General features: G+C 38.4%; 1 protein-coding gene across 12 annotated transcripts in view; it reads right to left on the bottom strand.

Annotated features, from left to right (window-relative positions):
- The window catches only part of PKHD1 (PKHD1 ciliary IPT domain containing fibrocystin/polyductin), a 478,342-nt gene that overhangs the window by 217,852 nt on the left and 242,570 nt on the right, over positions 1 to 17,920 (bottom strand). For all 12 annotated transcript variants that reach the window (XM_059400266.1, XM_059400267.1, XM_059400265.1 and 9 more), the window contains one exon: positions 13,138 to 13,266. In XM_059400266.1, coding sequence (XP_059256249.1) covers positions 13,138 to 13,266 — 129 coding nt within the window. The remainder of the gene's footprint in view (positions 1 to 13,137; positions 13,267 to 17,920) is intronic.

Below are 17,920 nucleotides of genomic sequence, written 5' to 3'. Positions count from 1 at the left end.
AGACACTGAACAGCCATCAGGTGATGCTATCATGTAAATAAAGAGAGGCAAACAGATGGCTTCAGACAGGATCCAGGGCTGGCAGAGCGTCACTGATGTTACAAATGAAGAAAAGTGAGGACAAGCCATTTGACGCTGGGCAGGCACACAGCAGCCTGACAAATTGAGTCCTGGTCTTAATAATACATCCATTGTGAGAGGCAGTCACACCTCGCTTACAGACTGGCTTAACCAAGTGTTGCTACTTTCTAAATATGGGGATATGCCTCTGATATATTCCTACCTTTCCCTTGAAAATATACTTGACAGTGTCTTTATCTCTTTGGATCACCAGGTTTAGATCTGTTATCTGTGTATACCACATTCTTTCAAAGGCTCTATTTTGATCCCTCCCAAATGTGTAAATAGGGGTAGAGTCATGAACTAGAGAGACCCAAGGAATCTGGAGGTTTGGATTTGAATCTGTGCCATCTCTACGATCTCTGAGATTTGGGGGGTACCCCTTTTGGGGTCCATTTTTCTCAGCTGTAAAAGGAGATGACCAGCTGATTCTTAGTATTTCCCCTCTTATTCCTTAGTAAAAAACAAAAGCAAAAACAAAAACAAATAAAAAACCCCCCAAAACAAAAAACCTCCAATTTTTAGCTGAATATCTTATTACCTAGTCAAAATATTACATTTCCTAGCTTCCTCTCCAGTTAATTAAGTTTTGGCCAAGGTAAGTTTTGGCCAACAATATGTAAGAAGAGGTGTCATGTGTGACTTTTAGGAAAAATCCTTTTATACTGCTGCTCAGAATGTGGTTGCAATGGCTGGAGCTCCAGCAACCATCTTGGACCACAGAGTGACTTTGGGAATGAAAGCCACACATGGTGAAACAAGAAGATAAATGGAGTCCAAGCCCCTGACTCTGTAGAACAGACTGCTATTATTAAGAAGATTTAAACTTCTATCTCAGGTCTTTGTCATTCACAGAAGACCTAATCTTACCTAATACAAATGAATATGCAACCCCATGGAGTCCTTGCAAGGATTAGATCAAATGTGAGATTACTTTGTACTCAGAGTGTTCCCCCAAAACTCTGGCATCAGAGCTGCTCTATGAATAAAATGATTACATGCTTAAACATCTTTGAGAAATAGCACATACTATTTCCCTTCTGGAAATTACACAATCCGTATCCCTATATAAAAAGGCTTTGAAAAGACCAGATTCAAAGAAGTTATTCTTCAGTGTTTAGTCCAAAATTTTCCAAGCTCATTTGACTTTGTTATCTTTCTCCCATGTGATACTTATAAAAGAGCCAGTTTCACAGGAAACAATTTGAGAAATTCTGGATTCATTTATTATTAATAATAATATACAAATGGTTGTTTTTAGCCTTACAATATGGTCTACCTACTTGAATTCCCTTCCTTTTCAGTCCAGGCCCTCATGATATATGGTTTCAGAACTTTCTAAATGTTTCATACAGAACAGTTGTTAATTTTATGAGTTTATAATTGTATATGTGATTACATTTCTGTCTCTCATACCAGGCAGTAAGTTCCACCTAGGTATTACAACTGTTTTGCATACCATTTTATCCCCATTATAAGGCCAAATGCCTGGAACATAATAAATCATGTACCCAGTAAATATTTGTTCAATATATTCATGATTCCTGAACTCTGCTTTAGTATCAGGCACAGTGTGCAAATGGCATAACAGAATAAGTGTAAATCAATTTGGGGGGAAAAAGATCCAATGTTGACTTTCAGGGGAAGTTTTTTGTCACTTTTTGCTCCCTTGGATAGCATGGAGGCCATTAACTCCTCTAGGGCCCACGTGGAATCCTAATGGACAAGACCTTATTTAACCCTACAAGAAATCCTGAGTAATATTGGCCCAAGGACAAAATAGGAGATTTTTAATGTGTTTTCAGATAAAGGGGAAAAAAAATTCTATCACAGTTGTCTGCAGGACCCCACGATGGGGCTCAATTGGCCTGGTTATCCAAGATGGATCACAGATGTGGCTGGAAATTGGTGTTGCCTACAAGCTAGCATGTATTTGGAGCCAGCAATCAGTGTGAAAGACACGGCCTTTCCACATGATCTGGAATTCCCATAGCCTAAGCCTAAGGGATTGAAATAGGAGCATCCCAACAGCAAATAGGACATTCAGGCAAAAAGATCTTAAATAAGGGTTCTTGTGACCTACCCCCGATAGTCCCAGGACATCAGTTCTACTACGTTCTATTGGCCAGCTCAGATTCAAAGGGAGAGGAGTGAGCCCCAACTTCTCCAGGAGAGGAACAGCACACAATTATAGGGAGAGAAGGAATATATGGCAATGCTTTCTGAAGAATAGCTACAACAATATTTAAATTATGATAGTAATCAGAATCAGCACTAGATATTATCATTTAATGCTCTAATAAAGAAGCATAAATATCACAAATTTTATTTTTTAATATTTTGATAGCAATATAAATATATAACTGGTTTCATTCATAATCCTATTTTTAAAAGACTGTATTTATTTGAGAGAAAGCATGAGCAAGCATAAGCAGGGGGCAGGGACAGAGGCAGAGAGGGAGTCAGACTTGGGGCTCAATCCCAGGACCCTGAGATCATGACCTGAGCCAAAGATAGACACTTAACTGACTGAGCCACCCAGGTGCCCCTATAATCCTATTTTATCTTATGCATGGAAAATATTATTATGAGAATGGATGTAAGTTTCACCAGACTACCAATCAGACCTGGAGCACATGAAAAGTTAAGAACTCCTGGATTGCATAAAAGCATGGTGACTCAGGAGTTGACAGCAAGCTCCCTATGTTCTTTCTGTCCTGCCGAAGGGCCTCCTCACTGGACACACTTCTTTTATGTATAAAGCTCTGCATATGAAGAAACTCCAAAAGCAACCTCAAGAAACTATAATCAACTCAAGAAATGGCAGCTATACCTACTAAATCAATAGTTGGGAAATCATGAATTATTTAATTCTACGTTCCAAGAATATCTGCATGGGAAAACAGACCATGAAGTAAAGAGAAAAAAGATGTAATTCAATTAGAGCAAGTGAAAAAAAAAAAAAGCCCTGCTCTATATTAAGGACACCATGGCAGCCGTTCCTTACTTGGCTCTACTTCCCCAACCCCAACCAGGAGGGCAAAATGCATATGCAATCATTCAGATCCCTTTCGCTTGTAAGAAATTCCTGTGTCTCTTCAAAGAATATTAATTCCATGAGACAAATTTCCTGAGGGAATAAAACCAGGTAAAATATCAGTTTACTTATTTAAAGCATGAAAAGCTGCATTAATTCTCAGCAAATTTGTAGAAAGGCAAATGATAGAATATGGGGTTGGTAGGAACTTAAAAAGTGATTTCTTAGTGGGCTGACTAACCCATCCTACTTTGCCATAGACTGTCTAGGTGTTATCACCGAAAGTCCCGGATATACCAGAGGAGCTGGTCATTCTATTTACTAATGACTTTAAAGAAATTTGTTCCTAACATCAACACCTGAAAATAAATATCAAAATCTCTGGCTGCTGCTTTCAGTATCCTGAAGTTGAAAAGAATTGGAGGTTCTCTGATGATGCTACCTGGCTTAAATATGACCTTCAACTCTTACCTCCAGAATGAAACTCATCATAAGAATTATACACAATCCACTAGATATTTGTAAAAAATTGTCTTTTGTCCTATTCTCTGTTTCTATAATACTAAACCCCTTTAGGAAATGACAGTTGATATCATAGAGATTATCATCTATTTTCCCGACCTGACTGAACTGTACAAATTGACCTATTCTATTGTAATTAACCTATCATAGGAGCCTATTAATTTAGAACACTTAGTATTCTAACCAAAGCATGACCAGGAACAACTTGTTTGCCACCCTAGAAGTGCTGAGAGTGATTGCTTTTAGTTTTAACAAAGATATGGGGGTCCTTAAAGACACTGATCTCTACAAGGGTTTCCACAGGGATCCAATGTAGATGTGTGAAAGTGTAAGACCAGACAAGCATTAGATTTTGCATTTCACTTGTAGCAGCTCCCAAGGAGCAGGCAGTTTATCCTCAGGCAATTTCTAAATGACCAATCCCCCTTGTCCTCCTTGGAACATTTACTGTCAACCACCCCCACCATCTCATGTTGCTCTTTCCTTGCCTTCTGCTATCTTAGCTCATGTCCTAGTTTCACGATTGCTCCTTCTCTGGTTTCTTTTCCTGCCACCTAAATTAGAATCTCTTCCAAGATGTTGTGTCCTACCCTCTCCTTGTAGCCATGTGTGATGGCTCTCCTATTGGCTCTAACCCTAGTTCAATCCCCAAGGATTCCTCAGTCAACTCTTCTGAGGATTATCATATCTAAGTCTAGATGCCCAACTGGCTTCCCTCCCAAACTTCTGGTCCACATTTCCAGTTACCATTCAAGGCATCTGCACATCAAGTTTAGTATATGTCTAAGGGACATACACTAAATCTATTCCTTCCCCTGCATCCTCTCTCTTTATTGATGGCATCCCTAGCAATTCACACATGCACAAGAGCTCTGAGTACTCTTTTCAGGCTCATTCTCTCTATTTTTCACAATTAATAAAAGGCCAAGACCTTCCAGTTCTGCTTCCCACCACAGTAGCATGTTTCCATAGCAACCACCAATGCACGTATGCTACTATGAAGCTGGTAGTTTATACTGTCAAGGTCAAAGTATACTTAAAAATACTTAGGAAAATAATGCACAGTATTTTTTAAAAAGTACTATGATACTATGCACAGAGGTATGCAGAGGTTATGGAGGAGAAAGAAGTTGTTATAGCAAGAAAGATATCACATCTATTGAAATTGAAGGAAAAGCACCATGGTTGTTTTATAGGCATACCCATTAGATTGAAACAGAAGGTGCCTGGAAAGGTCCCACTTCTGGAAGCCTGGAGTCAGGAGTTTGTAAACTGATAAAAGCAGTGGTTCTCCAGTTGGGGATGACTACCAAAATAAGCCCTGGGCCTCTTAGTACCTCACACTTATCAATACCACCCTGCCCCTCCCCCAAATTATGATCTGCAAACCCTGAGGAAATATATCCCCTCCTAAAGAATCGCTATGATGCTAATACTAATGGGCTATGACAATGAGTATGTTTCTCAGGTGAGTAATGACAGCAAAGGGCTTGAAAAACCACTCAGTTCAAGTAGAACTCTCATTAGTTCCAGCAAGTTAGCAAGCCATAAAGAGTATAAGGGCCTGCATGACTTTGGGTCCCAAGAGAAGATTCTAAGTGAGTTCTAATTAGCCCAGAAACAAATACCATGAGTCAAGCAGAGATTGACAAATTGAGATTAGGAAAAGGAGATCAACTTATTTTGACTTATTTTTTTTGAAATAATGTTCCTTTTGTCTCTTACAGGAAGTAAAAATTTCTGTGCTGCTGTTATTTTAACTGGACTTCAATTTTGATGGAGAAAACCTAAATAACCATAAAAATACTTTTTTTTTTTAAATTTCAACTCCTGTTTGGAATTGTCCACTCCTTGAAAGGGCACTCTGTTATAGGCTTTAGTCAGTAGTTAGGGTACTACTACTATTAACTCATAAGAAGCCATCCGAATCATGGTCATTGCAACTAGAAGGAACTCCTGAGGCTACAACTATGTCTTGGAGATGTAATCCTATTTTAAGGAAACAGAAATCTAAAACAACAAATAAAGCAACAATATCCCTTCTTATAAATTTCAGGAGGCAATTTACAACACTGGGTTGAGAACAAGGAGACAGAAATTCTGCTCTTATGCTTGGTACAAAATACCACAGAACTCTGGGCAATAATAATGCATTTCACAGCATTTTACAGTTTCTAAAACACTTGCATTACCTTAGCTCTTTTCAGTTGAATTAGATAGCCACTAAATTGCCTAGCAGCTTCGACAATGCTATGTACCCATATTTTACATATATATTAATATTTACTTAATATAAGTAAATCCACATAAAGACACCTCAGAATAAAACCAATTCCTAGATGATCATTCAGTTCATCAAAGGACTCCATATTGCAAAGGATTTTACACTTAAATTGCCTTCAAGAGTGAGCTTCTATAGTACATTCTTAAATTGATGGATGTATGAAAAGCCAATGTACATTCAATATTTCAGAATTATTTGGGGAGGTCTGTGGAAACACTTGCCCCATGAAACCTGAGATTTGGAGTTTTCCTTCTTGTGGGAAGAACATGGCCTTAATACCCTTTACCATTAAGCAACGTTCACGGTCTATATTCTCCTTCAAGTAACTGCCTAAAAGGAAGGAGATTTATACAGTATCTAAAGATCCTTTGATCCCTAGTTTCAGATTTTTTTTTATTTATTTGGTAATAATACTGATTAGTTTCTGTGTCAAAAGTACTTCTTTAAAAATCATATTCATCTGTTCTTACCCATAAAATCTTAAAGAATAGCTTTCCCATTCATATTCCATATAAAGTAAAAGAAAATCCTGTGTTCCCTGCACACTTTTAATTTCTACCCTCAAAGAAATAAAATGTTCAAAATATTTGTGCTCTGTTCCTCCCCTCTGCCCAGCACAACCCTCCCTCCCAAGAAGAGGCTTCTGGTTGTGCATGTGAAAATATGGATAAATGCTCCAGTCCAAACATTGTCATCCAACCCCCCCGCCCCCGCCTTGAAGTGAGCAGTCCCAGGTCAGGGGCCCACAATTCTGTGCAGAGGGTTGAAGAATTTTACTTTGGGGTGTCAAAAAGGCAATACCAGACCACCAAACCTCATAAGTTGTAAAGAATAAAGAAACTAAAATCTTTTGGACAGTCTCTCTCCTGGTGTTCTTCAATTTCTGATTCAGGTAAGCCAACAGAATCTAAATAAATTCTTCCCAGAGAAGAAAGACAGTACAAATTTAGCAGACCCTAAAACCTCAAACCTTTTGAATTAAGTCAGGTACATCTGCTCCTGATTACATGCCTGCACACACACACTCACATACATAAACACATACACAGCAGTGAGATTAAAGACAGCTGCAAGTTCTTTGCTGGTCCTCCCATTGAGGGGCAGAGCCCAAGTCTCCTCCCCTGTATCTGGGCTGCCTTTAGTGCCTCACTTGACCAAGAGAATGCAGTAGTCATAATAATATTCTGAGGCTGCTAAGGTTGACTTAGAAGACATGCAGCTTCCACCCAGGTCTCTTGGACTGCTCACACTTAGAGAACTCCCTCTTAGACTGCTCTTTCTTGGAATCCAGCTGCCATGCTGGGAGAAAACCCAGGAAGCTCCACAAAGAAACTGAGGCCTCTCAGTTGACAGCCTGGACTGAGCTCCCAGCCCATAATAACCAACACAGATCACCAGCCATGGGAGTTAGCCATCTGAAATCACGCAGCCCAAGCTGAGCTTTTAGATCACTACTTTCCAGCCACCATCTCTCTGTAATGCCTGGAAGATCCCAAAGAGGAATACTCCAGTCTTCCCCACAAAATTATGAGCAAAATAAAATGTGGGCTTTGAGCTATTAAGTTTCCAGGTGGTTTGTTAAATAGAAATAGATTTCCAGAACATGTCAGTCACCATTCTAATGCCATGCTTCATAAAAAGGACCCCAGTAACCTAAGCTTAAATTTCTTCCCTTTTCCATTTGCCACTAATCCAGAACAAATGGGGTGATGGTTTGCAAGACTCTTTGGTTTCATCCAAATGGGTCAAGGTCAGAATATTGAAAAGTACTCAAGCTACAGGGATGTAACATAATAGGTATTATATCTGATTTCTAATTGATTTTGCATATTTAAATCTCTGTTACATGTATCTTATCCTCAAGTAGTTCTAATCTCAAGTAAGAAAAAAGTAAATCAAACTAATAATGCTATGATTACAACATTCTGCATCAATTCTCCCCCCAATATTACTTTCTGATTTATGATCATTTCACCTCATATCACCAACTTTAATGCCTTGTGATTTAACAAAGCAATGCATTAAATATTGCCATCTTTGAACATCACACGGCTTTGATGAGCTTCTCTGCCATTTAAAATACCCAAGTATTGAAAAATCAGAACAAACAGAAGAACTATTATAAAGGAAAAAACAGTATTCTCCCATTCATTTCTTCAAATAAGGAGAGTTCAAAGTGATACAGAAAAAGGAACACAGTGAATAATATCTCACACACACACACACACACACATACACACACACTGTGCTGGAGGCTATATGATATCATATCTGTACCCTTCAGAACAGAATCCTATCACTTGGAATTAAAACATATTTTCCTTTCATTACGCCTCCTCTGTGTGAAAAGGGTATCATCCTGTCATGGCTATAATTCCTTCAGAGAAAGCACTGGAAGCAGTGTATACAAATCCTCTCAGGTCATTTCAGGACAAAACGTGAAGTACAGGTTAGCAGGACTGTTTCGTCCATTGACCGTTCATGCTTGCGAAAGTGCAATTTGTATAATATGGCAGATAGAACTCGCTTCCACTCTGTAAGATGTCTAGAATGCATTTATACCAATTCTTTCATATTTAGGAGGCAAAGACAATCAGATATACTTGTTTATGGGAAGCAAAGTTATCATAAACTAAAATGCAAAGCAAATTCTTCATGATTACCTTAGCTGACTCCATATAATACCACCGAGAAGAATTTACAGCTTTTTCAAAAGCCAATGTCTATAAAGACAGAACGCCTTGGAGGAAAATGGTATCATACTTAAGATAGTGATATCTTTTATTAGTACAGTAAAGTCCTATTTTTATGGAATAGGATGGGTCTGAGGTCATTCCATAAAATTGATTTCCCAGAAAATGGAAATAGGCAATTTACCCTAAGAATTTTATTGAAAAATTATGCTATTCTATTTGAATAATGATGGGAATGTTCTACACGTTTCCTTTATTAATGAATTAAAATACACAAAACACCATAAAATTATATTAGAGGTTCAAAAGTATCACTTAAATCTTCTTTACCAGTCACTTTCATTTTGTAAAATCAGCAGTTCCATTAAAATCGTATTATGTAAAAATGGGTTTTTACTGTAATAATAGTTATTACCTATTTAGCTCCCAAGGATGTTGTGAAAATTAAATAATAAGCCATTGGAAAGCAAATACAAAGTGTCGCTAATTCCAGAGGCCAACGGGGGCAGCCAGATGGAAAAATGAAGGAAAAGAGCACCTGATACATTAAAAATCACGGCTTTCATCTCTAATTCCATTACTGCCAATACTCTATGCAGTGGTCATATGTACTGACATTATCTCATTTCATCTTTTTAACACCATGACATCCATATTAATTATAGCCCTCATTTTACAGATGAGGGTCAGAGAAGTTTAAAACTTGTCCAATGCCACATAATTGGTCAATGTCAAAATACAAATGTGAACCCAGGTTTATCCTAGTCAATAGCCTGTCCTCATCTCCCGAAGCATCACTAACTCCCCAATAGGTCTTTGTGTCTCTTAACAGCCCCTCAGATCCCTACTCCATCTTTCAAGGTCCTCTTCTGCCACGAGGCCATCTCTCTTCCATTCACCAGAGACATTTTGATTCAAAACACTTCTATTGCTGATTCCAGTCTTTTGTTGTATTATTATGTATCTGTGTTTTATTGACTCAGCTAAATCCCTAGCTATTTATTCTAGGTTATGGTGTATCTGACTTGCCTTTGGAGCCCCACGTCAGCAGCACCTGGTACAGTGCCTCAAACACTGAGTGTTCAGTATACGTTGGCTAAACAGAATTGGAAAAAAGTGTTAACTTGAAATACAGCTACATTTGCTGCCTGATGTAAAGCACACGCTTTTACTCAAGGCTTGTTACATCAGATACCTCTTTGAGAAGTTTCGCCAGTTTCCTCAAGTGTCTGTACCTAAAGGGGATGTGGTAAGATTGAATTCTTCCAGGATCTCACATATGCTAGGTACTCAATAAATAGCTGGGTTATTTTTTTCCCTTTTTAATTCTGAGTGAAGGAGACAATGTGAACAATAAGCAGAGAAGTTTAAATCCTGTATAATACGTAATCTGATTTGGATGAATCAAAACAGGCAGGGATGATAGTGAGTTTAGTTTAGTTTTGTTTTGTTTTGTTTTTTAAATAACACTATAAAAAGGGCTCTGGAATTAAACTGATTTCTTGTCTCAGCCTCTTGATTCACTAGTTGGATGAAACTTAGGCAAGTTACTTAACCTTTCTGTGTCTCAGATTCCTCAACTATGAAACAGAGGACAACAGTAGGATTCACTCATAAACTGGTTGTGAGAATTAATTGTGAAAAACCATGTAGAACATGCAGAGTGCAGGGCACACACCAACACTCAAATTATATCTGTTGCTATCATCATCAACAGCATCATCATAAAAATCTTAATTCATAGGTGTCTGCTCAAAGGAGAATTATTTTTCACAGACCTGCACAGTCTTAACAGTTGTACTGTATCAGACCCATCAATCTCAAAAGATTTAACTCTAATATTAAATTGTGGGTGGCAGCACTGAGATTGTACACTCCACTCAAGCAGTATTTGTTTGTCTATTTTGGGCCACACATGGGTGAACAAACTTACTTGATTCAATGAAGACTGAGAATGAGTGAAACCAGGAGAACTAGACAAAAGTCGAGGATACAAAACCACAAGTAGAAAGAGAAGGTGAATTTAAACTAAAGTCCATCAAAAGTCAAGATATCAGGGTTTTCCAAAAACCTGAAAGGAAAAGTAAGCCAGAAAAACTTCTATGTGAGACCCCAAACGGAACAGAACAACAGATTAAAATGTTGGCCACTGTAAGATCGCTTGTTGGAGTTAAAAGAGAGCATAATTATAAGGGAAGGGGAAAAAGGCAACAGAACAACAAGGACTTCATCTATTACATATCACACATCCGTTTTCATTCACTTATCTTTCCATTTGGAAACCAGAAATAATGAACAATAACTGCATGGTTAAAAAATCTTAATGTCTCTGATTCTCGAAATAAGAAAGATACTTTACACAGCCAGTGCTTGGGCCTCTCCCCTCATGCCCCACTTTTTCCCAAAGCACTGATCTGTGCTATTTTATCTATCTAGTCTGTGCTACTTAAGAGCAGCTTCATGGAGAATTCAGGCCCATCTTATGAATGACCACACACAAACAAAGGAAGCATGACAGACAATGCTGGGGGCTCCCCAAAGTCAGGACGATACAGTCAACTGCAGTGCCCAGCAAGATAGCCAAGAGGACTCCTCTCTCAGCGTAAAGGTCCCAAAGGATACAAAAAGCTTGGCAACCTTCAAAAGCTTCGCTTGCTTCCTGCATGGGGTGGGGGGAAACAGCTTGCTCAGTGGGAAAAACCATAGCCCAGGGCCATTAAGATTTTTTAACCATGCAGTTATTGTTCAGATTTTTCCCTTCCGTATGGGAATGACTCATGAGATTGTTTATTCAAAAAGTTACATTCTCCATTGAAAGAGGTGGATGATAGGGGAGTTGGATGATAATAATAGTTGAAGTTCCCACTGGTCAGTCCACCCCCTCCTTGTCCTTCATCTCTCTCTGCACAGCTCTACCAGCACACCCCCATGCCCAGAGGTGCTTTCCGTGTTTTAATCATCCTGCCTTCATTTTTTTATCCTAAATAAAACAAGCAACACAACTACTCTTTTTCATTCCCTCTTCGTCCTTTCAGAAAGGGAATGCGTTTGATGGGTTAAGAATAAGGCCTTCGAGTCAGACTGCGGGGGGTTAAAGTCCTGAGGCTGAACTTCAAACTGCAGGAATCTGGGCAAGTGACTTACCTGTCCTAGGCCTCTGTTTCCTGGTCAGTAAAAATAGGCATGATGGGGGCACCTGGGTGGCTCAGCGGCCCAGCAACTGCCTTGGGATCCACTCATGGTCTCAGGGTCCTGGGATCTCAGACTTCCCACCCATTGGGGGGCCTGCTCCTCCCTCTGCCCCTCCTCCCAGCTCAAGTGTGCATTCAAATAAATAAATTAATTAAGCTCTAAAAAAAATGGGGATGATAATATCACTTATATCACAAAGAAGTTCTTCTCAGGGTTGAATTTTTTAACATGTGGAGAATCATTCCTGCCCTGTTGTTAGCTGTCAATGAACGTTCAATATTATCATTGTTAGCCCTTTGCAGATGACCCAAAGTTCTTTTTCCAGTATTTTTTGAAATTCAATATTACCTTAGGAAGTTCAAACTGAGCCATAAATGAAATTAGGTCTTTTAAGGAGAATATATTTGTTCTTTGAAGAACATTTTCTTCTAAGGGTAGGGAGATTTTCTGGGAGTTTCAAGAACTTGCTCTTAAGAAATGAATTTTAAGGGCACCTGGCTGGCTCAGTTGGTGAAGCAGGTGACTTGATCTCAGGGTGGTGAGTTTGAGCCCCACTTTGGCAATAGCTATTACTTAAAACAATAATAATAATAATAAAAATCTTTTAAAAAAAAAGAAAGAAGAAATTTTTAAGTATGGGTATGTGTTTCTGTTTATCTGAAGAAACATCTTCCTCCATATGTGTCTATGTGGGAAGAGAGTGCCAGACAGATCATACATACATATATACGTACATACACATGTACATAGACTATTCTTTTTCTGTTTAATTCATCTATTTCCCTTTCCATCATCTTTGAAAAATCATGGCAACAGAAGAACTTATTCATCATTTTTTCTGTATTTGAAAGATTCTATACTTAAAGTTTAAAAGTTCTGTATTTAAAAGATTCACAAAAGGCAAAAGAAAAGAAAGCATTTGCAAATTGCTTCTTTCCAAACACTTATGTCTTTCCAACATAAGGACACTAAAACTTTCTGCAAATCTGTTCTCTGCCACATAAGAAAAATATCCCATTAGTGAATTATTATAATTCCTTGTGGTATTGTGACTACTTAGTCCACCTTTAATGAAGGTTAGCGGAGCGAATTTTTTCTGGATTTCATAAGATTATGAAATTCTTCACCTATAATAATTCAGAAAAGAAGGTTGTAGATGTGAGTGCCTACAAATAAGATTGTCCACATTCTGTATCTGTACCATATATTTAAATGACAAATAATCCCCAACTGGATTGTTCTGGTTTAGTCTGTCTGTGATTATTTCATTTGCATACTGTTTTACTCACTGGGTAAAATCAGGACATCATCTCCAGGACCTGGAATGGTATGGTTGTGTCCTCCCCAACCCTCTTCAATCCCTGTCCATGCTTCAGGAAGGGACCATTTAAAAGCTGACTCAGGTGCAGAGGTAGAAGCTACAAAACAAAAAGGAAAACAGCAAAGTAACTATGAAAATCTGGTTCACTATAATAACTTGCAAATTGTATCCTCATTTTAGGATATTGATGATATTTTTACCTCCCAAGATAGCTGCCTTTTGATATTTTATAACCTAAAAATCATTTTATCAGTGTAAAGCAAACAATTATTCAATCCTTTGATTACCTCCACTTCTAGGGAAAACATGTTCTACTTTTGTTATTAAACATTTGTGCTTTGCTTGATGTAAATACGGCATATGTTTGTCATGAAACATTTGAAAAGTGCAAATATAGAAAGAAAAATAATAACAATAATAGTCTATAATCTCAACCTACTGATAACTGCCATTAAACTTTTATTTGCATTTCTTTCCAGAACTTTTCAGCATTTTTATATAATTGAGTTACAACATATATATGCAATTTTATATTCACTTCTTTTTCTACTTAGCTTAGCCATTTTAATATGTATTTCCTAATGTTGTTAAAACTCCTTGTCAACATAATTTTAATGGCTACATAATATTTTATCATATAAGAAGTGTATCATTTACTCAAACCTTAATGTTTGGTATTTAGGATCTTTCCACTCTCTTTTAAAATTGTAAGTAATGCAGTGTTAAATATCTCTATACAAATCTTCCAGTAACAATGATTTCTTCTTAAAATAGATTCTCAATAGAATCACTGAGTCAAAAGGTATAATCTTCTCATAGCTCTTAATGCTTATCAATAATCTGGACACTTCTCACTGCAGTAATTTACATACAGTTCATATGTTCTACCTGGTTTTTATTGATTCTGTCACTGATGACCAAATGGCATTTTCTTTTCAACCAACCCACTGGCCTCTTCATCAGGAATTATAACATAAATCTAATAATTTCTAGTGGAAACCGCACAGTATCCAACACACACAACATCATGTTGAACTGCCCCTTGCACGTTCTTTTCTGGGGTTTGATCTCTATTACAGAGAGAGAGGACAGAGAGAGCCTCTCAAAAGAGGATGAAAAGATTCACAGATGACTCCAAACATTCTTTGAGTTTCAAGAGCTCAAACGATGTGGGATCTCACATGATTGGGGAGTGGAGGCAAAATCCCATCTGTTACACTAATTTCACAAGCAGAAAATGAGTGCCTTCCCTACAAAAATCTCCTAAAAAGTAAGGATAGAGAAAGGAGAAAAATGACATTCTTGCCTAAAAGGAGCTAATAATGGTGTGTACGTTTCATAAATGGATATTGGGAGGATAATACTCTAAAGGGAGTTTTAATGGTACCCAACAACAAGAGAAAGTGAGACCTTGCCAGGGGAGGCTTCCTGCAGAGGAAACATCTGAGCTGCATTTTGAAGACTTGGGAGCTATAAAAGTAAAGGGGACTGTGGTGAGGGTTTGTACTCCAGACAGAAAGATGATCATTAGTAATGGCAAGAAATAAGAGATTAAGTGGTGAGTCTCTAAGCAGTTTGTTGCTGAGCCACAGAGCTGGAAGGAGGCAAGTGATGAGAATGGAGAAATAATCAGAGAACCAGGTGTGATGGGTAACAATGATGGACGAGCCAAAGATGACCCCTGGGTTTCCAGCACATCAGTGGTAATGGGCAGAGATGTCCATTAAGATAGACATCAATGAATTCAGTTTGGGCCATAAAGGATTTGAGGTATCTTTGAAAAGACCTCCAGGTGGAGGTACACAGCAAGGAGGCATTAGATATGAATCTGAGGAATGGGAGAGAGCTCTGAGTCAAAGAGATGGGTTTTGCGGTAATATTTGAAACTCTAAGGACGGTCGTGATAGCTCCAGAGGATGACAATGTGAAAAGAGAAAATTCCTGAGGTCAGAACCTTGAGGAGCACCCAGTTACTTTGTCTACAGGAACCTAACTCCCTCATAATCATAGTCTCATTAGAGCCTGGGGATAACTGAAAACTATGTAGATTATAGTCAAGTAGAAATCCTAGGCAATTTAATTAGCACAAAATAGACACCACACCATGGGAATTGGGCATGGGCTTAGCACAGGTTTCACTCAGGAGCTTTATATTTTACAAACACCAAGATGAAAATACCTAGTTTCCTCCAAATTTTGCCTCCTTTCGAACACTATACTCTGAATATTCAGGTGGGAATGGGGTAGGGGCTTTGTTGAAATGGCCACTAAGTAGCACCACAAACACCAGACAGAGATATTCTGATGCTTTATTTCCAGTGATATTTCAAAAGGGCAATGACCAGGCTCTTCAAATCCACATACCAGGCTTAAAAGCCTCTTTATATCACAGATGTTGGAAACAAATTCTTCACTTTGCCATCTTCACCCTTATTTATAAGGGGGCTGAAACTATCTTTAACTGAACAAACCAAATCTTAAAATGACTGTTCTAAGTTTTTATGAAGGAATTTGATCATTCTATACATTCTGCCTTAAAATAAGAACACTTAATAGAGAAGAAAACATGTTTCAGTCTCTTGCAAAGTTACCAGATTTCTATAATTAATATCCAGCTTCTGTATGGCTATCACTAATATAGAAAAGTAGGGAGAGAACAAGAAGCCTACAAGGTTTAAAGAAGAAGCAGAGATGTACAAGAACCAGGAAAGAGGAATGTCTTAGAAGCCTATAAAATAGAGCATGTCCTGAGGGCAGACATGATCTTGTTAATAGTGAAGTTCTGATAAGAGAGTGAATAAGGAGTGACTATTGAATTCAGGAAACAGAGCCCAGATGATCCAGATGAGAGTGGCACCAGTGGAATGGTTGAGATGGGAACCAGTGTGATTACAGCGGATTGAGGAATGCAGGGAAGGAAGGATTGAGGAAGGGAAGACACTGGGTCCGACCGTCCCAAAATCTCACTGAGAAATGAACAGCCTTAGGGATTTGAGGCATACAGGCTTTGATCTGTCTTCCCAGTCTTTAGATAAATGAGTCTTACCTTGAAATAGGATTCCACATATTTTGGTCAGGACCAACATTTGGGAGGAAGCCTCACCTTGCTATCCTCTACAGATCTGTCACTCAGCAACAGCTATGATTTAAGGCAGCCTCCAACTTGCTATCTGAGCCAAATATTGTCCTCTCCACCTTGAACCTTCATCCACCCAGCTTTTTATGGCTCTGCGTCAAGAGACTAGTCTTTTGAGAAGTTTGCAGCAGAGATATCAACTAGAGGAAGACTCAGAATTCATGAATTTTGTTTTGTTCTAAATGAGAGGCACTGACCAGAAGGAACTAGTAAAGGAGAGATCAGCGACACAAGACCGAATCATTTATTGATAGGACAAAGTTCAGAAGATGCTAAAAAGGCTGAGTTGTCTTCAAAAAGAAGAAGGGCTGACAGATGCTCAGAAGCCTGAGGAAAAGAAATAAACTTAGCTCTATGGGGAAAGGATGGCAAATTTAAGAAGAGATTATCTGAACATCATAGCCCCCTATGACTATGTGCCATATTTCCATAGCCCCCCCCGAAAAGACAACATCGATGAGGTAAAGGCTCTTCAGAAATATTTTTCTCTTCCCCGAAAGTGGGTTGTCTTGCCCATTTTCCCCTCTCCCATTTTTTATAAAGCCTTACGCACATTGAGAGGAAACCAGGACAAACACATTGTTCGAAGAACCTGAACCACCTGCACTGGGGTGTTAAGAAACCTGGATATCCTCTTGACTCAAATTAGCATAAATCCTCACCACAAACCCACTGAGCATCCATCCAATAAACTACATCACCACCACCTCCTCTGCTTCTCCTCAACACTGGACCATATATACCCTAATTTCTGCTGGTTCTGAAGTTTCCTGTGTGCAATAGAAATTGCACACAGTGTGCAGCACCATCTTGTACACTCAGAATAAACCTACAATTGACTCAACTAGGAGACTGTCTGCAACAGAACACCCTAACCCAAAATGTCTCATCTGCATTACACACTGATACTGAATCTCTGAGTGGGTTAACATATAGCTAGAACTCCATTAATCATTCCATTGTTGTTTTGGCAAAGAATTTTTTTTTAAGATTTTATTTATTTATTTGACACAGAGAGATCACAAGTAGACAGAGAGGCAGGCAGAGAGAGGAGGGGAAGCAGGCTCCCCACTGAGCAGAAAGCCTGATGTGGGGCTCAATCCCAGGACCCTGAGGTCATGACCGGAGCTGGAGGAAGAGGCTTAACCCACTGAGCCACCCAGGTATCCCGGTCAAAGAACTTTTGATACTGTAATAATCTTTCTGTTTTTCATAGAGCTTTTAAGTAAGCAAAATACACACTCACATTTAAATTTTGACATCAGCACATATGTCTCCCATGGGAATCAAGGAATGTCTCAAAAATATATTAGTATTTGAAATATCTTTCTGATGAATGGTAATGTATGAATTCTGTATCTCTGTGTTTAGGATTGTTTTCTGTTGCAAATTTTATCAGCTAGGAAAACTGACTATATACAATTAATTTTACTTTAAGGCATAAATTAATATGTGCCCCAAAAGGTACTTTGAACATCTTAGAGTTTATATGGTATAGCAGAACGAACACCAGGCTGAGTTAGGTAACCTGAGCTCTCATCCAAGTTCAACCACTGACTAGGTGTGACTAAGTAAACTATATAATCTCTAGGCTTCCATTTCCTTATTTGTAAAA

The sequence above is a fragment of the Mustela nigripes genome, chromosome 5 (genome assembly GCF_022355385.1).
Source record: "Mustela nigripes isolate SB6536 chromosome 5, MUSNIG.SB6536, whole genome shotgun sequence".
NCBI classification, from domain to species: Eukaryota; Metazoa; Chordata; class Mammalia; order Carnivora; family Mustelidae; genus Mustela; species Mustela nigripes.
This window is presented reverse-complemented; position numbering and strand designations above follow the sequence as displayed.